Genomic DNA, 25,534 nt, shown 5'->3' with positions numbered 1-25,534 from the left:
TTTGATTGGAATGCAGCCCCTCTCATTTGTTATATATTGTCAGTGGCTGCTTTTGTACCCCAATAGCAGATTCAGGTACTCGCAACAGAGACTTTATGGCCCATAAATCCTAAAATATTTACTATCTGGCCCTTCATAGAAAAAGTTTGCTGACTTCTATGTTAAAGGATCACTTGCATCAGACTCACCTGGGATGCTTTTGAAACTGTATTCCTGAGTCCACCCCTGACCAAAGGGATCAGAATCTGGAGATATGGGGTCCAAGAATGTGCCTTTAAAGCAAGCTCATGTATTGCATGCCTAGACGAACACTAAGGCAAAACTAATGATAATGAAGTAGGATATGGGGAAGGAAGAGATTCTGCCCTGCTTTTTCTGCCCAACTTACTGTCTTATCCTATGAGTCATATTTTTTCTACAAACTGTGTAAATCATATTGATCAGTTTTTAAGTACTTCTCAAAATCTGCTCTCTTCCGGACTTTTCTATCTTATAGTAAGAATGCTTTTATTCATTTCCTAGGGCTGCCATACAAATTACCACAAATCAGATGACTTAAAACTACAGAAATATATTCTCTCACAGTTCTAGAGGCCAGAGTTCCAAATATCCAGCAGAGCTGTGTTCCCTCTGGGGGCCCTCAGGGGAGAGTCCATCCTTTGCCTCTAGCAGAGTCTGGTGGCTGTTGGCATTCCTTGACTTGTGGCCTCATCGCTCCAATCTCTGCCTTCCTGGCCACCTTGCCTCCTCTTCTTCTCTGCATCTTTTCTCTCTGTCTCAAATCTTCCCCTGCCTTGCTCTTATAAGGGCACTTATTGTTGGGTATAGGGCCCACACAGATAATCCAAGATGATCTCATCTCAAGATCCTCAACGTAATTGCATCTACAAAGACGTTTTTTCCAAATAAGGTCAGGGATTAGGACATGGATGTATTTTGTGGGGACGCCACCATTCAACCCAGTACAGGTGCCATTGTCCTCCCCTCCCCCCAACAACCATTCACTTTCCAGGTCTTGAAGATTCCATCCCACCCTCTCCAGTACCATTATGATTCCATTCTGTCAACAGGAATTCCTGACTTAAAAGCTTATAATGGTGTCCTACTGTTTGCAAAATTCCAGATACATTTCTGAGCCTGGAATTAGGAGCTTTCTGCAGTCATGTTGCCAGCGGTATTTTCCATTCCCTTCTCCCTATTCTTTCTTTTTTTTTTTTTTTTCTTGCGGTATGCGGGCCTCTCACTGTTGTGGCCTCTCCCGCTGCGGAGCACAGGCTCCGGACGCGCAGGCTCAGCGGCCATGGCTCACGGGCCCAGCCACTCCGCGGCATGTGGGATCTTCCCGGACCGAGGCACGAACCCGTGTCCCCTGCATCGGCAGGCGGACTCTCAACCACTGCGCCACCAGGGAAGCCCTTTCTCCCTCTTCTTCCCTATGTGTCCCTTAACTTCCAGCCACACTGTGCTATTTGCTGTCTCCCTCCCTGCTCCTGCCCTCTTCCTGAACTCACCCACACTGTTCCTTCCTCCTAGAAGACTGGGAGACTGGCTCTTCCTCCATCATCATCACCACCCTTGCATCGCCTAAGACCTAAGCATCTTTTAAAGTCCATTTGAGGTCCTGATTCCCCATGGGAGTGTCACTGCTCCTTCGCACTGGATGTGAATCTCAGAGCCTTCTGCACCTTTTATAGTATTTACCTTATCCCGCCTTGTGTCATAATGTCTGTACTTGCATTGTCATGGCTTTAGATGTAAACTTCCTCTAGATTAAACTCCTTAGGTCAGGGACTGTGAGAGACAGTATTACTCAGTGGTTAAGAACTAGGGCTTTGGGCTTCTCTGGTGACGCAGTGGTTGAGAGAAACAGTGACCTGAGTTCTTCTGTTTGAACCCCATCTCTAGGTATGACATGTCTTTAGCAAGAACCAACATAAATAAACCAACTTTCTGTCTTTTGCTGGATATGAGTATTCTTGAAATTCTGTTACGATGTTCTTTTTGATGCTGTATCTTTTCATCAAATGGATAGTTGGTGGTTAAATATGGTTTTCATTTTTCAGTGATTTCTATCATACAACCCAGTTTGTAGCCAAACAACAAATAGCCTGAAGTAACCAAAGGGTAGAGACTTTCATTTTTCTGAAGTTCTTTGGTGGGAGCAAGTGCCTGGGAAAAGGAAAGGAACTGTGGGCCTATGATACCTGCCAACTACTAGTAATTTATAGATTTCTTTTCAGCCTTGTAGTGATACTCATAAGGAAGAGTGCCCTTGTAGCAAATCCCACTAAATATGGCCCTAGAATACTGCACTTGCTTCATGATTCATGATCTAACAAGCTCTTCTGTAGGACAGGGGTTCCAGGTAGAGAACACTCCTGGTGGCTGCAGGGAGTGCCCAGCTCTGGCAAACCCTGAGGCCGAATGAGTTTAGAAGGTGGCTGGTCTTTAAGACTTTTAGCCCAGTTGATGAACATGGTTATAAAGAGGATTTAAAATGTATTTTTCAAAACATCAGTTCTGGGTGTCATGGTCAGAAGTAGTAAAGGAATGTGGGCAGAGCTGTGGCTTAGAACCAAATTTTGAACACATTTTGGAGGGGTTGCTATAATTATAGAACTTGGCAATACAGTTGGATTGCCAAGATCAATCTGCCCCAATACAGAGACTGCAGTTTATAAAGAAAGGACCTGATTAAGCTGATACTGGGTTTTGGTGTTGGGCTTTCTGGTTTCACAGGATTTTGGTCTTTGAAAGTTCTCGGGAATTTTACTGAGCAATCCTATTGCAAGCCCTTTTAGATATTATTAAACTTCTTTCAGACATACATAAATTCCCCAACAAGTGGATTGTCCTTATTTATGAATCATTTATTATGGAATTCAATGTATGTTTTTCCCATGGAAGCAAAGTTATTAAGGTCACTTCAAAGGATAATAAAAAAAACAAAACCATGTTTAACCCATAATGTAGCCAAAATGTAATACATTGGCAATAAAATGTATCCTTAAAAACATACTATTTGTCAGTCTTTCCCCACCCTACCTATCCACAGGGAGGATCTTGCCACTTGGCAGGAATCTCACCCCTCAGAAACCAGGGAAGAATAGCCAAGTAGATCATTTTCAGCTTTCTCTCCAACTCTCTCCTTGTACTGGGATTTGGAAAGTCTGTTGGTTGAAAACTAAAGCTGTCTCTAGACTTTAGGGACAATGTCCCTAAAATAGTAGCTTCGTTTGCACAGTTTGTGCCCAGGTCTGGTATATGGGGTTTCTCATTCAACCTGGAAACTGTGCCTAAAGAATAATGATTATAATGATTTTAGAAATAATAACTAATACACATATAGCACTTACTCTACCCCAAGCCTGGTTCCAAACACTTTACATATGTTGATTCTTTTAGTCTCTACAACTCTATGAGATTTGTTAGCACCATTTTCTGGATATGGGAAACCAAAGCACTAGAGAAGTTAAGAAAGATGCTAAGATCAAACAGCTAACAAAACAAGATCCAGGATTCCAACCGAGGCCATCCATCCCCACTGTCCAAGCTCTAGACACTGTCTGACCATCACTCACTCCTCTATGGCAACCTTAGATGCATTTTTCTAGTTACTACTGTGCTCTGCATACAACACTCTGACCTCAGGAAATAAGCTGTACACATGTTCTGTTCCCAGGGATGCCCCACTGCCCTCCACTGCATTACCTGGAGCTGCCATTGGCCTTTGCATTGCCCTGCCCCTTGTTTCTACTTGACTGGTGATGTTGCCCCTTCCCCAGAGCTGCTGCTTTTGCCATGGACTTTCCAAAACTCCAGCTTCTCCTATTTGTCCCTCGTCCATGTCCATTTTCCTCCCCTCCAGGCCTGTGTCATGCAGGTGATGATGTGGTGTCCCCTAGCCCTTCTGATACCCAAAGCTGGACCAGTTTAATACCACTTATTCAAAGAAAGCAAAACAGCACAAAGAGCTAAGAAGATGAACTTTCCTACTCTTTTTTTTTGGCTGCACCGTGCAGCATGCAGGATCTTAGTTCACCGACCAGGGATCAAACCCATGTCCCCTGCATTGGGAGCACAAAGTCTTAACCACTGGACCACCAGGGAAGTCCTGAACGTTCCTACTCTTGATGCTGATAAGGAAAGAAAAACGAGTTTAACCAGAGGAATATGTAGGGTGAGAATGTAGGGAAGGATTTGTGAGAGTCAACAGGAAACTTAGTTTATTTCAATGACATAAAGCTTTAAAGAACTGAAGCTTTATTAAATCTCATTTCACTTCATTTCTTATAGCGCAGTCTTCTCAGTACTTGTCTGAGTGAGGTGAGGAGTGATTTTCGTGAGGTACGTAGGAAAGCGTGTCAGCCTGTGGAAGCAGAACCTGTGTGAAGGCCCTCATGCCCTAACAGCCTCTTGTGATGACTTTGATGTCTTGTGTTTGCTGGAAGGGAAAACATGGCTTGTACATGATCTTTTTAAGAGAGAAAAAATGGTGATGTAAGGAAGAGAGGTGATGTGGCTTGTGTGGGATTCTGGGGCAGCGGTGCTGATGGGATAGGTAGGGCCGGGGTAGAGCAGGGATGGGGGTGGAGATGGCCGTGTGCCAGGCAGCTGCTAACACTTGTTTTGTCAGCAACTTGACTTACACCCTGGGCATTGTCTATAGGTACGTACATCTGATTATAGACACAAAGTAATACAAAATACTTTCTATTTTCTCAGTGCATGCATTACTTTTATTTTAAAAGTTCTTTGAAAAAAAATGTTGTGCTGGATTGCGGCTAAATTACACATATGAAGTGTATCCAAAATTAAACGTTTAAACAAAAAAATACAAGAATTTAGTCCATCAAAGGAGAGCTGTAAATTAAAATACTGGTATGGTTATTAAGTAATTGTAATTCCTGGCTTTCAGAAAGGCTGCTTTTGTTCAAAATGTTTTTGGAATTCTTTTAGAAGCATCTTTTCTCAGTGTCTTTAAGAGAGAAGAACGATCACTATCATATTCATATTTAATATTGTTTTAGAAAATTTTGGTCACATAGATAATATGTATATGAGAAAGAAGAGATAAAATTATTATTGTAAACAGATATTTTGATTGCATACCTAGAAAAATTTAAATAATGAGAAATTAATAGAAGTAATTCTAGAGTTTAGTAAAGTGCCTGCAAATAAGACCAATAAAAAGAAGAAAGCAGTCACCCTCTAGTTAGAGGGTGACTCCAGTTTATAACTAGTAAGAAAATATAACTTTAAAAAATTCTCAATTGCAAAATAATGTAACTAATGTTACAAAATAATACTACTAAGTATGTGATCTATATGAAGAATTTTTAAATTTTTTGAGTTACAAAAGAAGATGAAGAAGAAGACTTTTAAATTATATAAAAATACCCATTTTTCATAAATTTGTTGTAAGAGTCAGTGCAGTTTTCTCTGGACTACTTCAAAATTTTATTTATATAATTACAATAGGATCAAAATTCCAATAGGATTTTGAAGGTAGAATTGCACATGAAGAGAGGAAGAGATGAGACTGGAGCTTAGAATAATTCCAAAATATATTAAAAATAATACTCAAGTGTGGAAATTGTCAGAGAAATCCAAAGTTTAAAATATTCTGTGAAACAACTGGCCTGGACCTTTAAAAAATGTCATGTCATGAAAGTTAAAGAGAGAGAGAGAGAGAGAGATGGAGAAAAAGAGTGAAAGAGAGAGTGAGAGAAAAAAGAAGGTAGGGCTTCCCTGGTGGCGCAGTGGTTGAGCGTCTGCCTGCTGATGCAGGGGAAAACGGGTTCGTGCCCCGGTCCGGGAAGATCCCACATGCCGCGGAGCGGCTGGGTCCGTGGACCATGGCCGCTGGGCCTACGAGTCCGCTCCGCAACGGGAGAGGCCACAACAGTGAGAGGCCTGTGTACCGCAAAAAAAAGAAAAGCAGAATTATAGTGAATGACATTCTAAGCCTAGAATAAACTGAACAAATCACAAAGAAAAGAATCAGAAATTTTAACTTTATAGAAATGAAAACCTTATTACATTAAAAAATATTAAAGACTGATTTGGAAAACAATTTTCAGGTTAATATTTTAAGTATTATAAAGAATTCATCCAAATCGATTTAATATAATCCCCAAATCCGAGGAGATGAATGGCAAAGGTCAACCACAGATATTTCACAAAAGAAATAAAACTAGTAAACAACTGCCAACTCAAGCATTGAAAATTAAGCAATTAATATTTCAGCTCTAAAGTCACTTTCTTTTTTTCAATAGCAGTGACTTGCTGGAAAGGATGCAGACAAGCTCCTCTTCTCTTAACATTATTGGTGGTGTTACAAAGCCATTCAAGTCTGTTGGGAAATAATTTAGCAGTTCTTATTATGAGTCATAAGAATCATCATACCATCAGTTCAGTAATACTATTTCATGGGCTCTAGCTTAAGAAACTAATCCAAAATAGTGGGTAGGGTGAAAGCTATGTACAAAAACTTGCCACTCATGTTATTATTTATAAAAGTGAAATATTGCAAGTGAGTTAAATGTTTAGCAATAATGGACTATTTAGTGAATTATGATATACTGCCCAAAGGAATATTGTGCAGCTATTAAAAATAATGATTATAGAGATTGCATGAAAAACTTATTTTGAAATGTGAAGTTTTAAAATGTTGAAAAATTACATGTATAATACAAATGATATATATATATATATATATATATATATTTTTTTTTTTTTTTTTACGATACGCGGGCCTCTCACTGTTGTGGCCTCTCCCGTTGCGGAGCACAGGCTCCAGATGCACTGGCCCAGCGGCCATGGCTCACGGGCCCAGCCACTCCGCGGCATGTGGGATCCTCCTGGGCCGGGGCACGAACCCGTGTCCCCTGCATCGGCAGGCGGACTCTCAACCACTGCGCCACCAGGGAAGCCCTACAAGTGATATTTTTAAAGCGAACTTTATGAACTGCTCTTTATCATTAAGATAAATATTCATTCAGCTTACCAAAGTTTTTACCCTAAAGGTATATCTTTTTTCCCCAATCAAGGAAGAAAAATAATTCAGTGAAATCTCCCACGTAGGCATTTATCTATATATTAGAGCAAATTTTTATCACTTGCCATTTCACGCTAGAATTGTCCAGAAAGATAAGTATTCAAACAACTATATTTTATTGTTGCTCTTGCTGTATAATTTTCTCATTTTTCCACCCTATCATTTTTACCACACTCTGAGTAAATCAACAAGCAGACTGAGGGAAGATATTCCCAGAGAATGATATATTTGGAATATTCCACTAAATACGGGTTACTATTCTAAAATTTTTGCCTACCATAGGTTTGGCCCCATCTGTGTACAGACTACACAGGTCTACCTATACAGCTGAGTATAGTGTGTACCAAGCTACTCTGTAAACTGAAAAATAACTTGTTGAAGACAACTTTATGATTTATTTTGCCTTCAAGCTCTTTTTGTGGCTTCTCAGGTGCCACTACTATACATTTAGAAAGGCAGACTGATAGGACACCCAAATCATTAGCATCCATGCTTTTATCTAACTGTAGGTAGAGAAGTTTATATTCTAATTTAAAAACTATTCTATGTCATGTAAATAGAGAATGAAGCAAAGATCACAAAACCCCAGATCTTCTCTACAGATATTATCAGTAAATTCTTTGCAGTTAATCTAAGAAAAATCATGTTTTTATAAGCAAAATATTTGATGCTTCATAATTATGGTAAGAATATCAACTGATTTGTTGGGATCCAGTGGTGGATTTTTTGTTTTTATTTTTGGGGGGTTTTTGTTTTGTTTTGTTTTTTGTTTTTTATCCCTAAGGTGACAAAGTAGTTAAAAAAAAAATAGCTGAGTGGGAGACCAGCTTTCCAGAAGATGGGGTAAATATAATTTTGCCTATTCCTTCTCCTAAGAACAACTAAAACTTCTGGACATTTTATATAAAACTAACATAAAGATGAAAAATGGAGAGAAGGCAGACTGGCTAGAGACCTCAGGACCAGAGGAATAACAGGGGTGAATTCCCTGGGTTTTCTTTTTGCTTCATATACCCCAGACTTGTTGCTAAAGAAGCTGGCAAACAGGAGATGCCAATGGCACAGACCAAAAAAGCTCTAACAAACAACAAAAAAGCCTGCTCTCTCTTAGCCCAAAGACAGGAAAGGGACAACCTAGGAAGACAGAAAACTTTTAAACAATAACCATTCAACTTCAACCGAACACCACAGAAAAAACTGTGGGCCCAGCCCAACACACACCAACACAAGGACAGTGGGGAGTCTAGACCTCCACCCTCATGAAGCTATGAGGGCCCCACCGGGGTGTTCCAGAGAAGACCAAGTAGGGGGCCTAGATTTTCATCCCACTAGGCAGTAATGAACGCCTGCAGTGGAGCCCAAGTGGAGAACTGGAACTCCCACCCCCAACCAGCAGGAGCCTCCACCTCAGATGCCAACAGACCATTTGGGAGACCTTGATTTCTGCCTCCACTTTGCAGTAACCAGACAGGACCTCCCCACTTCCCTTGCCAGAGGCATGTCAAGGAAAGCCAGTTAAAACAGGAGGGTTAAATGACATCCAGAGTTTCATCACACAATACAAAAATGTCCAGGTTTCAATTGAAAGTCACGCATACTACAAAAAAAAAAAACTCAAACTGAATGAAAAAGACAATCAGTAGAGGCTAACACCAAGAGAACAGAGATGTTAGGATTATCTGACAAAGATTTAAAAGCAGTCATGATAAAAATGATTCAGTGAAAAATTATGAACATGCTTGAAACAAAAGAAAAGTAGAAAGCCTCAGCAAAGACATAGAAGATATAAAAGAGAACCAAGTGGAAATTTCAGAACTTAAAAATACAATAACCTAAATGAAAGGCTCAATGTTTGGACAGAAGAGCAGACTGGAGGGGTCAGAGGAAAGAATTAGTGAACTGGGAGATAGAACAATAGAAATTACTGAGCCTGAACAACAGAGAGGAGATAGGCTAAAAAGAAATGAACAGAGCCTCAGAGACCTATGGGACTATAGGAAAAGATCTATCATTTGTGTCATCAGGTCACTGGAAGGAGAGAAGAGAGAGAGGCTGAATAATGGCTAAAAACCATTATTGGCAAGAGACTTAGCCCTACAGCTTTAAGATACTCACCGAACCTCAAATAGAATAAATCTAAAAAAACCCATGCCAAATGTATTAGTTAAGGTTCTCTCTCCCTCCCTCCCCCCACCACACACATCCTGTTGGTTCTGTCTACCTTGCATATTTTGGACTTGACAATGTCCACAATAATGTAAGCCAATTCCTTAAAATAAATCTCTCTCTCTCTCTTTCTCAGAGATACAGAACTAATAGAATGTGTGTGCATTTATATATATATATATTTTTTTACATATATGTGTGTTATATATACAAGTATATATAACACAAATATATATGTGTAACCTATATGCATGTATATATATGTGTGTATTATATATATAATACACACATATATACACATACAAATATATATGTATATATAATACACACACATATAGAGAATACATACACACATACACCCGTACACACACATCCTGTTGGTTCTGTCTCTCGGAGAGAGTTATTTTAAGGAATTAGCTCACATGACTGTGGAGGCTGACAGGTCCAAAATTGGCACAGTAGGCCAGTAGGCTGTAGACCTAGGGAAGAGTTGGTGTTGTAGTTCAAGTCTGAAGGCAGTCTGCTGGCAGAATTTCCTCTGCCTCAGGGGAGGTCAGTCCTTTTTCTATTAAGGCCTTCAACTGATTGGATAAGGTCTACCCATCCAATCAGGATTATGGAGGATTATGGAGGCTAATGTGCTTTACTCAGAGTCTACTGATTTAAATGTTAATCTCATCTAGAAAAATATCTTCACAGAAACATCTAAAATAATATTTGACCAACTGTCTGGGTAATGTGGCCTAGCCAAGTTGACAGATACAATTAACTGTCACATCAAGATATACCATAATTACACATCTGAAAGTTTTCTTTGTCTGAGAGAAATCTTGGAAACAGCCAGAGAAAAATGATTCCTTACCTATAGGGGAAAAACAACCTGAGTGACAGTAGGTTTCTCAGCAGAAAACCTTAAGAAAAAAATGACAATATATTTCATCTCTTGAAAGAAAAGAGCTATCAACCCAGCATTAATACTTAGCAAAAATATCCTTCAGTAATGAACTGAAAATCAAGGCATTCTTAAGTGGAAGAAAACTAAGAGAATATGCTGTGAGCAGATCTACCCTAAAATAATTGCTAAAAGAAGTTCTCTAAACAATAAATGAAGGAATCTTGAAACATCAGGAGAGAAGAAAGCACATGGTAAGCAAAAATATGTGTAAATACAATAGGCTTTTCTGCTCTTGAAGTTAATATTACCCAGATACCAAAACCAGGCAAAGACGGTACAAAAAAAGAAAACTACCAAGCAATATCTCTCATGAATGTAAAATTGAAAATCCTTAGCACAATATTAGCATATAGAATTCAGCAATATATAAACAAGTTTTACATTATGGCTAAATGGCATTTATTTTAGAGATGCAAGGATGATTCAATGTTTGAAAATCAGTCACTGCAATCTACCACATTGACAGTCTAAAGAAGAAAAATCATATGATCATATCAATGCAGAAAAAGCATTTGACAAAATTCAGCACTCATTCATGAAAAAACTCTAAGAAAAATAGGAATAGAGGCACCTTCCCAAACCTGATAAATAGCAACTAATATTATATTTAATGGTGAGAAACTGCTTTCCCTGTAAAATTGGAAACAAGACAAGGATGTCTGTTCTCAACACTCTTATTCCACATACTGCTGGAAGTTCTAGCCAATGCAATATGGCAAGAAAATGAACTAAAGACATACATGTTGGAAAGGAAAAGAACTGGCCTTATTTGCAGATGACATAATTGCCTATGTAGTACATTCCAAGGAATCTACACACACACACACACACACACACACACACAAACCCTCCTAGAACTAACAAGTGAGTTAAGTGCAGTCACAGGATACAAGATAAACATACAATTGTATTTCTGTATGCTAGCAATGGACACTGAAATTAAAAATACAGTATCACTTACAATTGCTCAAAGCAGAAAATGTATACTTAGGTGTAAATCTAACAAAACATGCATAGGACATATGTCCTAAAAACTACAAAACTAATGAAAGAAATCAAAGAATATCTGAATAAATGAAGAGATCAATCCTCCCAAATTGAGATACAGGTTTAACATTACTGTCAAAATCCCAACAAGATATTTTGTAGTTGTACATAATAGTATTCTAAAATTAAATGGAAAGGCAAAGGAACTAGAATAGCTAAAACAATTTTGAAAAAAAAAAGGATCAAGTAGAAGAATAAATTTCAAATCATATAGTAATCCATATGTGTCTATTTGCAGAGAGATAGTCACATAGATCAATAGAACAGAATAGAGAACCTAGAAATAGACATACACAAAAATGCCTGATTTTTGATAAAGGTGTAAAAGCAATTCAATGTAGGAAAAGATAACATTTTCAACAAACAGTGGTGGAGCAATTGGACATCCAAAGGAAAAAAAAAAAAAGGACCTTAACCTAAGTCTCATACTTATATAAAAAGTAACCTAAAATGTCTCATGAATTTAAATGTAAAATATACAACTAGAAAAAATAGGGGAAAAACTTTGCAATGTAGGGCTAGGCAAAGAGGTCTCAGATTTGGCCGAAAAGTACAGTTAATAAAAGAAAAATTGTAAATTGGACTTTATTAAAATTAAAAACTTTTATTTGCAAAGGACTCTGTTAAGAGGATATAAAGGCAAGCTAAAGAGTGGGAGAAAATATTTGCAAACCACATACCCAACAAAAGGCTAATATCTAAAATATATAAAAATTTTCAGAACTCAACAGTAGAAAAAACCAAGTGATCAAAGTAAAACATGGGCAAAAGACATGAATAGACCTCGTTTCACTGAGGATATACAGATAGTCAAATAAACACATGGGAAGATATTCAAAATCATTAACCATCAGGGAAATGCAAATTAAGACTGCAATAAGATATTACTATGTCTATCAGAATGGCTAAAATAAAAAATCGTGACAACACTGAATGCTGGAGAAGATGCAGAGAAACTGGATCATTCATATATTTGCAGATGGAAATGTAAAACGTTGCAGCCACTCCGTAAAACAATTTCTTAAAAAACTAAGCATGTGGGACTTCCCTGGTGGTGCAGTGGATAAGACTCTGTGCTCCCAGTGCAGGGGCCCAGGTTCGTTCCCTGGTCAGGGAACTAGATCCCACATGCATGCTGCAACTAAGAGTTCGCATGCCACAACTAAGGAGCCTGCAAGCCACAACTAAGGAGCCCACGTGCTGCAACTAAGGAGCCGGCAAGCCGCAACTAAGGAGCCCACCTGCAGCAACTAAGACCCGGCTCAACCAAATAAATAAAAATAAATATTTAAACAAACAAACAAACAAAAAACTAAACATGCAGCTACCATATGACCCAGCAATTGTACTAAGAGGCATTCATCCCAGAGACATGAAGACTTATATTGACACAAAAAGCTATACATGAATGTTTTATAGCAGTTTTATTCATAATAGCCAAAAACTGGAAGCAGCCAAATGACCTTCAGTAGATGAATGATTAAATAAGCTGTGGAACATCCATACCATGGACTACTCCTCAGCAATAAAAAGGACTTGCCAGTGAATTATGCTGGGTGAAAAAAAAAGCCAATTCCCAAATGTACACTGTACAATTCCATTTATTTAACATTTTTGAGATGACAATACTAGACTATGTAGTAGTTGCCGGGGGTTAAGGAGAGGGTCAGGGTGGGAGGTGAGGGGGTGTGGCTGTAATAGGTCAACATGAGGGATCCTTGAAGTGATGAAAATGTTCTGTTTCTTGATTGTATCAGTGTCAACATCCTGATAATGATATTGTGCTATAGTTTTGCACAATATGATAAAGTAGTAAAGGACAGTGGATAAAGGATACATGGAATCTCTCTGTATTATCTCTTACAACTTCATGTGACTCTACAGTTATCTCCAAATAAAAGTTTAATTAAAAAATAGCTGAGTGAGTGTGCCACGCTACTGTAAAATCACCAAATCAAATATTTCAACAGTTAGTCTTTATACTTTCAGAAAAAAGGGCAATTTTTTTAGATTCCATTTCATTGTCTAATAGAGGTTTTTAGAATCTGTCAAGATTCTGGCACCATCAAGGACCATCTAACTCAGATGGGATAGGCTAGAATTTTAACTGGTCCATACATTTTAGTAAACTAAGCTATAAGCTGTTTTATGGCACAGACTGTAGGTTGTCTTTGTACCCTCAAAGTTTATCACAAGATCTAGCTAGCACACATTAGACTTCAATAAAAACTTGTTAGATGGATGGATGAATGGATGAAAGCAGTGTTTTGTTGGTAAATGTTTAATAATTAGCACTCCAGAAGAAAAAGAAAGCCCTGATTTGCATCATTTGCTGATTTCTCTGGTGTAAATACTCCTACTTGGCCATTTTCAACCAACTCACAATCTCTAAACACGAAGTCAGGAAGAGGTGTTAATGATCGCCCTTCATGAGCCAGTATGAACTGGGTGGAACTGAGTTGGATAGTGTGTGATGCTAAATGCCCTTATTTTCTGATGTCAACCTTGTGTCGTCCAGTTAAAATTACAGAGAAAACTGGGTGTCAGGTTATTGTCTATTCTCTTCCACGAGGATATTATGTTGGTTTAAGAGATCCAATGAGAATTAGTAAGTAGTTGGCTCAAAGTAAACCTATGATCTCCACCTAGCAAATAAAAATAGAAAAGAACATGGCTTATTGTTGGTGAATACAGACCTTTTCATGATGGATAGGATGTTCGAGTGAAGAGCTGAGAAAGGTGTGAATTACAGTGATTTACACTCGTCCAGCTACGGTGGAAGCAGGCTAATTTTTCCTGCTTAGCCTTTTGATTTCTTCTTGGGGGTGATTACTTAAGGGTGATGTACTTAAAAGGACATACAATATAAAGCTTTCTGTTTTTAAGGAGTCTAAAAAGGAGAAATCTCCTGTCGGCTTTGTACCATGGGTTTGTTTCTCAGTATTAAAGCCTTACTTCTAACATCTGAGTAATCACACTTACCTTCTGCTTGTTTTCAGCCTTGTTGAATGTTTCTGAAAAGTGTTTCAAAAACAATATTTTCTCTTCACTCTGTCCTGCAGCTGCTACCTAATCTACACTCAAAGCTTGTGTTGCATCACACATGCCCTTGGGCCACAATCTCTGCTTGCTTTGGCATGGTTTATCTATTCCAAATATAGCTGTACATTGGGGTTGTTATAGAGACTTCAAGTCAGCTAAACTGTCCAAGAAAACCTCAGAGAAGTCAGTTTAGTATCTTCTGAAGCTCAAGGTGGTTAACAGACCTGGATACTAAAAATTGTGCTTAAAATTTGTGCTGCAAGCAAAGGAACCCATAGGAAGTGTGATTTACTGACACTGGCTTGAGAGGGCAATTTTGAAAGCAGCAAAACAGCTGAGTAGAGGGAAGTGGGAGAAATTCTTTGTAAACACAGTTATGAGAGAACACCCAGGGTGTTGATTAACATATTAAGGTCTGTTTCTTTGGGAGATTGGATTTTAACTGCTCAGTATTAAAAAGGTTATAAAAACTAGCCTAAGGATTACATAATTCAAGGTCATTGCTTATATCAACTTCAGACATAAGACATGAGTCATTGTTTTCTTTCTGCCTTTCTGTATTTTCATATTTCCTTTAATATGTAGTATCTCATGATTTAAAATCATACATGATTAGTAAATGAAACAGCATTATTGATTATTAAATAAATGTAATTATTCTTATTATTTGTGTAGCAAATATTACACAGTCTAGAAGTGAAATGGTTAAAGTAAACCAGAGTATAGATTAGTAAACACAGAGTTCCTTATATTTAAATAATTTGAAAGCTGGTGACCATGTGTTTTTCATGTGGTTAGAATCAGGAATGAGTACTTTTATGGGTGAAATCAAATAAACTGTTCTTAAGTTTTATGTTATTTATTAACTAACCAAGCTAATTACAAGTCTGAAAGATGACAGATTTGTGAGGGAGCTTTATAACAAAAGTCAAATTCTTTACATTAAGCCTCTATAAATTCTTCAAAGTAATGCTATATGATAGACATCACTCACTGGAATGGGTACAGAAGGTCAAGTTTTAGGAAATTCTGGCATGAACTAACTTTTATCTTGGAAAGTAGCTTCACCACCCTGAGGTGCAGTTTCCTTCTTTATAAATGGGAATCAGACCATATAACCCCTAATGTCTCTCTCGCTTTAACATTCTGTGGTACAGCAATCAGCTGGGTGTGGTGTAATTTAGTAATAGAACAATTATTTTTAGACAAATATGAGGGGCACAGATATTTCAAAACATCAATAACTTAGATCAGGAAAGGACAGTCTGAAATAGTGAAAAATCTTCATCCATGTATTACCTAAGTCTTTTTCAGTGGAGGTGACTGAATCTCAGTGGATCCTTGCTAGGATCTCAGAGTGAGTGTACAGTTAGGTTTCTGTGACCTGGAGAAAGGGCAAGGGTGCAGCTGGACTTCGGGAACTCCATCAGCAAGGACTGGAAGGAACCAGGCTCTCCCTGTCTGTCTCTGCTTCTGAGTATCAGGCTGTTCTCTCCTCCTATAGAATGCTTTCCTGCAAATTGCAGGGAGCATGGCCATTGAGAATTCAAGCTGGTCTGTCACAGCTTTAGAACTCAAGAAGGACTCCCCGTTACTCTCTCTTGCCTCGCATGAAAACAAAATCTTGGAGAAAGATTCTTGTTAGCCCATCCTTGGCTGATGAGGTGCCCAACCTTGGATCAGTCACTGTGATCGGTGAAATGAGTTAGATAAGATAAAGACCCACTAGAACAGCGTGACTGGAGTTAGCGGAAGTAGCATTTTCTAGGAGGAAAGGTTACATTTACCAAGAGAAGGGGAGTAGTTAGACAATAAAATGATAAAGTCCACTAACCTTTTTGAAAAATTGTCAAATGAAATGAATATTTAATGTTTCTTGTATATGCAGTAACTATACTAATGAACTGTTGCTTGGTAAATGTGGCCCTTGATTCACTAATACCATGCTAGAATTTACCTAGTGGGTGCTCAATAAGTGGTAGTGGGTGCTCAATAAGTGGTAGCTGTTATTTTTCTGATATAACCAAGACATTAAAATCACAATTGGAATATTTTGGTATCAACTATTTGAGAACATCATAAAGTTCCATGACACAAAGAAATTTACCTTTTCACCAAGTGTATTAGTTATTTATTACTGCAGAACAAATGACCACAGACTTGGCAGTGTAAAATAACACACATTTTTTATCTCATAGTTTCTGTGGGTCAGGAATCTGGGCACAGCTTAGCTGGGCCACCTGCTTGGGGACTCTCCCGTGAGGTTGCATTTAAGGTGGTGGCCAGGGCTAAGGTCTCATCTGGAAGCTCAGTTAGGGAGGGATCCTCTCTCAAGCTCATCTAGGTGGTTATCGTCAGGATTCACTTCCTTTAAAGTTGCTGGATTGTGGACCTCAGTTCCTAGCTGGCTGTTGTCCAGAGGCAGCTCTCAGTTTCTTGCCATGTGGGCCTCCCCAGTATGGCAGCTTGCTTCACTGAAGGCAGTAAAATGGAGAGTCTGCTGAAAAGATGGAATTCACAATCTTAAATAGGTTAATCACTAAAGTGACAGTCCATCACTTTTGCCATATTCTGTTGGTTACAAGTAAATCACAGGTCCTACCCACACTCATGGGGAGGGTATTACACAGGGTGTGAATAGTAGGAGGGGAAGACCATTGGCGGCCATCTCAGCATCTGTCTGTCACACCAAAATGTTGATTTAAATAGTACTCACCCAGGGCTTTCCTGGTGGCACAGTGGTTGAGAATCTGCCTGCTAATGCAGGGGACACAGGTTCGAACCCTGGTCTGGGAGGATCCCACATGCCGCAGAGCAACTAGGCCCGTGAGCCACAGCTACTGAGCCTGCGCGTCTGGAGCCTGTGCTCCGCAACAAAAGAGGCCGCGATAGTGAGAGGCCCGTGCACCGCGATGAAGAGTGGCCCCCGCTTGCCACAACTAGAGAAAGTCCTCGCACAGAAACGAAGACCCAACACAGCAAAAACAAATAAAATAAATTAATAAACTCCTACCCCCAATATCTTTAAAAAAAAATAGTACTCACCCAGTGTAAGGCTAGGAGTGAGATATTTAGCTAGTGAAAAAACAGCTCTTAGTGGAAAAAAAAAAATAACCCTGTAAAGGAAGTCCAGGCTTAGATCTGCTATTACTCTAGAGTCCATCAAAAAGGTACTAAGCTAAACATTCTAGTTAACGGCTCAGATACCCACAGTCCCTAGTTAGTCCTATGAAAAGCTGTCTTACTCATCTCTATACCCCCAGCATTCCCAGCTTGGTGGCTAACTCATAGTGGATGCTAAGTGCTGAAAGAATAAATGTTTATTAAGCCTGTATTTCCATGGGATGGGAAGCAGTATAGTGTACCAGTTCAGAGCACGAACTTCAGAGCCAGAAAAAGCTGGGATCACATCCTTGTTCTGCCATTTACTTGCTGTGTGACCTTGAGCCAGATACTCAAATTCTCCAAGCCTCAGTTTCTTCATCTGTGAAATGGGGCTAATCATACCATAATTTTTTCATCTGAGGCACCATGGATTTTAGAATATAGCATCATTTTATGTGTAATTCATAAAGAAAAATTACTACCAATTAAACTATGATATAACTGTCTTTAAATTAAAGTATAGTTGATTTATAATGCTATGTTAATTTCTGCTGTACAGCAAAGTGATTCAGTTATACATATATATACATTCTTTTTCATATTCTTTTCCATTATGGTTTATCACAGGATATTGAATATAGTTCCCTGTGCTCTACAGTAGGACCTTGTTCTTTATCCATTCTATATATAGTGGTTTGTATCTGCTAATCCCAAACTCCCAATCCATCCATCCCCTACCCTCCTCCCCCTTGGCAACCACAAGTCTTTTCTCTAAGTCCGTGTGTCTCAAAGTGTGATATAACTTGATTGATTATAAGATGTACCCTGTTTGCAAACATATTAGATTATGGAAAAACATGTGTGCTTTAGAATTGATGTATTGTGCTGGTGCCGAGCTGATGTGGTTTTTATAAAGTTTAAATGAGATGGCATGCATCAAACACCTAGCAAACGGTACCTTTTATATAGTAAGAGCCTAATAAGTATTAGCTATTATCATTAGCAATTATGGTCATCTTGCAAATCCTAAAACAAATCATTGTGTGTTATTTTCTTTTTTAATATCTGAAATCAAGTTGCAGAACGTATCTACAGAGCCAGTGTTGATTTTTGCAAATAAGGAGTGGGGTATCAGCAAAATGCCGTCTCAGACCTGTGATTCTGTCCGAAAAGCTTAAGTGTGACACTTGACAAAGGGCTTTTGGTGGGAAGTGTGCTTCCCACATTTCATGTCTTAAACAAAGGTAGAATAAAGGCCCAAATTATGCTTAGTAACTCAGCCAGTTGAAAGCCAGCTTTCACTGCAGCTCTGCTCTGCTTGCCTACTCCTGTGATAACTGATAATTTGATGACTAGCTGAGCAGTTGCTCCACAGTAAACCACAGGAAGGCCTTTATGCCCAAAGCCAGCAATGCTTCAAATGACAAATGAAGAGCTGTTTGAAGCAACATGATATTGATACCAGTTGCTCTGAAGGTAGAGCTATAAGACAGCGCCAGAGAAGGACAAAGCCTGGACAGAGAGAGTGTATGTTAAATTGACTGCAGGTCTAAGAAACAAAGCCCAATGCACTTCAAGTGTATGGAAGGACAGCTGACCCTTTTTTGTCTCCATGGACACCTTGAAAGACTTCCTAACACTTGTCCCATCATACCCCTTAGCACACGATTCTTGCTATTTAATTGCCCGTGTGTCTAGCTGGACTCTAAGCTCAGAGGGGGGCATGATTGTGTCTTTCCTGCTCCCATTCTATCTGCAGTAACTAGCACTCAGAAGCTTCTAAAATCTTCACTGGATAATTGATTGAATACTGTTTAACCTTAAGCAGAGGAGTGAATAATGTATAATGATGCCAAACTTTATCAAAACTTCAATTTAAGGGCTTCCCTGGTGGCGCAGTGGTTGAGAGTCCACCTGCCGATGCAGGGGACACGGGTTCATGCCCCTGTCCGGGAAGAACCCACATGCCGCGGAGAGGCTGGGCCCGTGAGCCATGGCCGCTGAGCCTGCGCGTCCGGAGCCTGTGCTCCACAACGGGAGAGGCCACAACAGTGAGAGGCCCGCTTACCGCAAAAAAAAACACACAAAAAAACCCCAAAAAACTTCAATTTAAAATAAATACATTTGGGGGAATCGGAGACGCGAGCAGCTGGGTCTTTGGGAACTGAGGTAGAGGTTTAACTGTTGTCGCGGTGGAGCAAGTCAAGACGCACCTACGGCCGTCCGGGCCAGTGTTGAGTTTCGGTAGCCTGTGAAGATGGTGTTGCTCACGATGATCGCCCGAGTGGCGGACGGGCTCCCGTTGGCCGCCTCGATGCAGGAAGACGAACAGTCTGGCCGGGACCTTCAACAGTACCAGAGTCAGGCTAAGCAACTCTTTCGAAAGTTGAATGAACAGTCCCCTACCAGATGCACCTTGGAAGCTGGTGCCATGACTTTTCACTACATTATTGAACAGGGGGTGTGTTATTTGGTTCTGTGTGAAGCTGCCTTCCCTAAAAAGTTGGCTTTTACCTACCTAGAAGATTTACATTCAGAGTTTGATGAACAGCATGGGAAGAAGGTGCCAACTGTGTCTAGACCCTATTCCTTTATTGAGTTCGATACCTACATTCAGAAAACCAAGAAGCTTTACATTGACAGTCGTGCTCGGAGAAACCTAGGCTCCATCAACACTGAATTGCAAGATGTGCAGAGGATCATGGTGGCCAATATTGAAGAAGTGCTACAACGGGGAGAAGCACTCTCAGCACTGGATTCGAAGGCTAACAATTTGTCCAGTCTGTCCAAGAAATACCGCCAGGATGTGAAGTACTTGAACATGCGTTCCACTTACGCCAAACTTGCAGCAGTAGCTGTATTTTTCATCATGTTAATAGTGTATGTGAGATTCTGGTGGCTCTAAAGTAGTGAATCCAGTCACTGGCAAGGGAGAACCTAGAACCCAGCAGGTGTATGTTTTCAGGAAGCTGAGCTCACAGAGATGCGTATTAGAATCCAAGTGGAACTTCTGCCTCTAAAGACCTTGCAAGGAAAGACACGTCCTGAAAATGAAAGATTACGCCTCATTTAATGAAGCTTAGCCCTATGTAGAAAGTATCTTTTGGGGGCAGAGGCTTTCTCTGGGTGCTAAGCCATATATGTTAGGGAACAGTAGATTGTTTTATTTGTTTTTTTCCCTCCCAGTGTTTTACATTTTTAAAACAGCACTGACTGGGCATTCTCATCTCTAATGGAGCCGTCAGTGAGATTTGGCTTAACCAACCTGTGCTAGCAACAGTCTGAAATCCCTTCAGAGAAGGCAGCCCTTTGGAAAGTTTTTGGACTCTGTTTAATCAACATTCCGTTTGTTGGTGACACTTGTGATTTTTCAGGAATCTGAGTTGTTGAAGGCCTTTTAAACAAGACTCCAGTATGTGAAGGTTAATTGCTGTGCTGCAAGAGATCCTGTCTATTGGCCCCTGTAGGAAGTTAACCTTTGTTGTTTTCCATTTATGATGTTTTGCTTATTGCACAATTGCTTTAGGGTTAAATGAATTATATTGATGCCTTGAAATTATAGCACTCCGTGATTAAGAAGCTAAAAAAAATAAAATAAATAAAAAATAAAATAATAAAAAATAAAATAAATACATTTGAATTTGAACAGAAAGGCTTAGTCCATATGTATTTGTCAAAATTCTGCGTTATGGTCTACCATTAAGGCATGTTCTTTAGATTAAAGCAAGTTCCTGGGAAATAGGTATTGTGACAATGGGAAGAGCAATAGAGAATTGTTATAAACCACCTGTCCCTCAGCTTTACTCCAGCTGATGGGGCAGATTGTGAACACCTTGGATCTTCAGTGATGTTCATGGCCATGCGATGGTGGGCAAGTCACTTAAACTTGTAGTCTCAATTGCCTAGTCTCTAAAATGGAAATGATAATAATACCTCCTCATGGGGTTGATGTGAGGATAAAAGGAAACCGTATCTTTAAAACACCTAATATTATTCCTGGTGCATAGTAAGCAGTGAGTGAATGGTAAATAACGTATCATCATCACAGTGGAAACACATGCATTCATATATCTGGGTACAAAGAGACTTCGGATGTTCTTAGGGGGAGAGAGATTGTATGGTGCCCTTGAATATTCTCTCCTGGTATCCAAAAGACTCGGGTTTCTGATGTTCTTTGAGGGGCTCTGATGATACTCTTGTTAACACACCCCATATATCTGTAGTGTCCCTTAGCCCAGTTGACTTTCCACCCCAATCCTGAATCCATACTGAACTTGTGCTCAGAGTGGGACACCTGACTCCCTGAGTGTTAAACAATCACATACTATAGTGTTGGTACTAGAACTACTGCTTCTGGTTACTCCAGGGATGGAATACTAACAGTATGAGATGGCCAATGAACCATGGATTGGGAATGTGTTCTGCTGCTGGACCACGGGAAAAGTGACAACCCCAGTACCTAAGGACACGCATTTCATGTAACATGAACATGCTAGTTAACGGCACTGTTGTTGGTGCATTTCTTTCTTTCCTGGAATATTTAATGTCCCAGGACTGAAAATAACCAGAGCCCAGAAATGTGAAGCCATGGTTCTCAAGCCGGGAGACCACAGGGGGAGACTGGGAAGCAGTACAGATGCCTGGATTCTAACTGGAACCAAGTAAATCTGAATCTTTGGAGCTGGGCCCAGATGAGCACGCAGTGTTGAGAACATTGGATTTAGAGATTCTAGGACTCACTTTGTTTCTCAGCATTCATGTCTGTTTTCCTTAGCTGGACCCTTTCTGTTTTGTTTTTTCTTAAGTGTTTTATTTGCTTTGAGTTTTGATAGAGCTGCTAGGAGATATCATAGAAGTTGACTAGCTATGAATCTTAAGCTGTGGTGGGTTGGGGGCCCTTGTAAGGATGGACTTGGGTGCCTTCTTGGTACCAGGACCTGTGACACAATTATCTTCTGCTAATTATTATTAATCGTTTACTAATTTACTATATTGATCAGTTAGGCTCGGTTTGCTGTGGTAACAAGCAACCCCCAAATCTCATTGGATTCCAATAACAAAGGTTTATTTCTGGCTTATGCTTCATGTCCATCTAGGACTCGGGTGAATGCAGCGAGGAAGGGAGCACAGAGGCCTGAGCACCGGTATTAGAAAGGTGACATGTGTCATTGCCACTCACATTCCTCTGACCCAAGCAAAGCATGTGCCGTGCCCAACTTCAGGGGGGCAGGGCTTGAATTCCACCCTGGGCCTGGAGGAAGGAGGCCTTGTGAACAGTCCCAAAGACCCAAACACTGAGAGTGTCTTTTTGTTTGACAGCTAGTCAGTTTCCTTTGCATTTGTCCACTTATGAAATCCCAAACTAGAAGAGGTTTTATATAAAATTATAACTTTCAGAAGGGTTCATACTTCACGTCCAGTGAGCCTATTTTGCATCCGTATCATTTAGTATTTTTAAGAAATTTGGGGGAGAGTTTTTTTAAATTTAATACTTATTTTAGTTTTTTGTCATAATATTAATTTTAGGGTGGGAGAATGGCCGCAGAGCTGCGGATATTCTTTCCTTTAGTATATTTGTTGAAGTCATTAGGGGTGATGACACATGCCAACGTGGAGGAAATACTCACTCAAACCACTGAAGGGCTGTGCTACTTGACATCGCGTTTATGGACGAGTTTGGCTGTCCTGCTACTACATTTCTAGGCGGTGAGTGCCATGGCAGGATATTGAGCAAAAGGAGTTGTTGAAATTAACTCAGTAAATATGATTGTAAGAAAAAATACACTGGAAGAAAAAAGTCGGGGAGGGCCTTTAGGTTGGAGAGAGCTGTTTGCCTTGCTCATTTCTTATACGGCCTGGCATTCCTCGGTTTGGAATGGGCGTGGGTAAGACTTGCAGCTACTAGCTCAGGCGGTGTGTATCAAGGCCTCTGCCCATATCACTTCTCTTCCTGGTAAAGAACCCGGATGGTCCCAAATGCCAGATGTTCCTGTGGCAGAACAGCAGAATACTAGGGAGTGTTTCTCGCTGGGTCTGCATCTGAGGTCTGGAGAGGCCTGGCAATTTAGCACTGAATGTTCTTTTCCCATCAGCTCTGCAGCTAGCTTTGGCATGTAACTTTGTTCAGGGGCTAACACATCTTTGGGGAAGTTGACAATCCCAGCCTGGATGATATTACTTAAAAAATTTCAAAACATTCTGGCCTTTTTATAGACATTTGCTTCACTGCTTCCTTTAGAGTGTAGGACACATTTTACTGCTTAGAATTACAAGAAAAAAAGCATTCTTCAGTGCCACATCCAGTACTCACTGCTTTTGAAGAAGGAGTGATGTTTGACAGAGAAATGCATCAGTGGGGAAGGCCACATTTAACGTTTGTTGTTTGGGTTCAGCGCTGGAACCAAACCAGTTTTTCTTGTCTCCCCCTTTTTTTTTTTCCTGTCTGAGTGGCAGAAAGCCCAGAAATATAAGTTTGCATGCCAAGAGATGGCTCTAAATATAGTGCTGGGTGGGCAGGAAGATTGTTTCCTCATGAATGCAACTGGTGTGTGCTGAGTATTCCTCACTACCCTCCAGCGGGAAGGGGCTGCTTTAGCTGCGCTGCTTTCCAGACGCGGGCTCTCCTTCTGACTGCAGAGCACAGAAACATGAGCCTGGGCAGGTTTGCTTTGCACTCGCATCTCCAGCCAAGGGGTGTAGATCAAACAATCACTACCTAGCTGGCTTCTTTACTCTTCAGGATTGAGACAAGTAATTAAACACGTAACAATGGCCAGCTTTTAGAGACTGGGGAGAAGGTATTGTGGATGCCTTGTTTAAACACAGATTGTTTATAAGAGGTAGAAAAAATGTTGCTTTGCCTGTGTTTGCTTGGCAATACAGGAGGGTGTTGCTGGCTACTGTCTACCAGCCAGCTGTGAAACTTGACTATTTTTCTCTTGTTCTCCAGGGTGGCTTTTTTTTTCTCTTTCCTACCTATTTACTCTCGATGCAGTTGAAAGGAAATAGAGCTAGCAGGATTAGTAGACCAGCTTGAAAGTGCCAACTTTAAAAGGTTGTTTTTCAGTTTTCCCCCCAAAGCAGAGCAGGTCAGTACAATAAAGAACTTAGCTCAAAAACACCTCCCGAGCTCTTGCCCTCAGCAATTAAATAAAATATAATTTAGAACCTCAGTTTATAAATCAGATTGCCCGGAGGGAATGGAGAAAACTGGTTAGATAACTATTTGGGTCCAGTTTCTTGTTAAAGGTTTACTTTATCTCACATTGCTTTTTTCATTTTTCTCTTGGCAGTGGACATAACATGACAGCTTTGCAGATTAACGTTGACTTGGTTTTTAAAATCAACGTTCATAAAATGACAGCTTGCAGATTAACGTTGATTTTGGTTTTGGTAAAAGCTTATTATGCCTAAGGAAGTACTGCAAAGTAGCAGGTACATGTTATATAATGCAATCATCTATGTTGAATGTATTAGCGTTGAGCACTGAATCTCAGCATGCTGTTGGTCCTAAACCAGTGTTTCTTAACCAGAAACATGAACTCAATAACAAAGAAGCAGTGGGAGGTTCCCATCTCAGGAGAACCCTGGCTGACAATGAGCTGTACCACTTGAAGGAGAGCGAAACTGTGATCTGATGCTGACCAACTCGGTAAATAGTCGTTTGTGATACCGAAAGGCCACACTTTAGCATCAGGCAATTTCACAAATCCTCACACATACTTTTATTTATTTATTTATTTATTTGCGTTACGCGGGCCTCTCACTGTTGTGGCTTCTCCCGTTGTGGAGCACAGGCTCTGGATGCGCAGGCTCAGCGGCCATGGCTCATGGGCCCAGCTGCTCCGTGGCATGTGGGATCTTCCCGGACCGGGGCACGAACCCGTGTCCCCTGCATCGGCAGGTGGACTCTCAACCACTGCGCCACCAGGGAAGCCCTCACACATACTTTTAGATTCCATCAATTGCAGGAAATGCAAGGGAGAGACAACTACTAGTAATTCATTAATACTTTTACATTAATTTTTATCTTACTCATTATAATATCTTCCATCTATATTTGGGAAATAGTACAAATACATGGGAGACAACGTGCAGCCCCTGAAACAGTGCCCACCTCATAATTAGCAGTCAATAAATCTTTTTGACTGAAAATGAAA

At 40.0% G+C, this 25,534-nt stretch overlaps 2 protein-coding genes across 2 annotated transcripts in view; both read left to right on the top strand.

The window, feature by feature from the left end:
• The window catches only part of ZNF704 (zinc finger protein 704), a gene marked incomplete at both ends in the record, with an annotated part of 211,632 nt that overhangs the window by 87,673 nt on the left and 98,425 nt on the right, over positions 1-25,534 (top strand). The window lies entirely within an intron of this gene.
• Positions 19,633-20,280, top strand: LOC307065825 (vesicle-trafficking protein SEC22b-like; the record flags this gene model as incomplete). The annotated part of the gene is made up of 1 exon (XM_079722794.1): positions 19,633-20,280. The coding sequence occupies one exon, from the start codon at positions 19,633-19,635 to the stop codon at positions 20,278-20,280; it is 648 nt and encodes a 215-aa protein (XP_079578920.1).

This window comes from Hyperoodon ampullatus, assembly GCF_949752795.1.
Source record: "Hyperoodon ampullatus genome assembly, chromosome: 17".
Lineage (NCBI taxonomy): Eukaryota > Metazoa > Chordata > Mammalia > Artiodactyla > Ziphiidae > Hyperoodon > Hyperoodon ampullatus.
The sequence above is the reverse complement of the archived record's forward strand: the minus strand, read 5'-3'. Positions and strand labels throughout refer to the sequence as shown.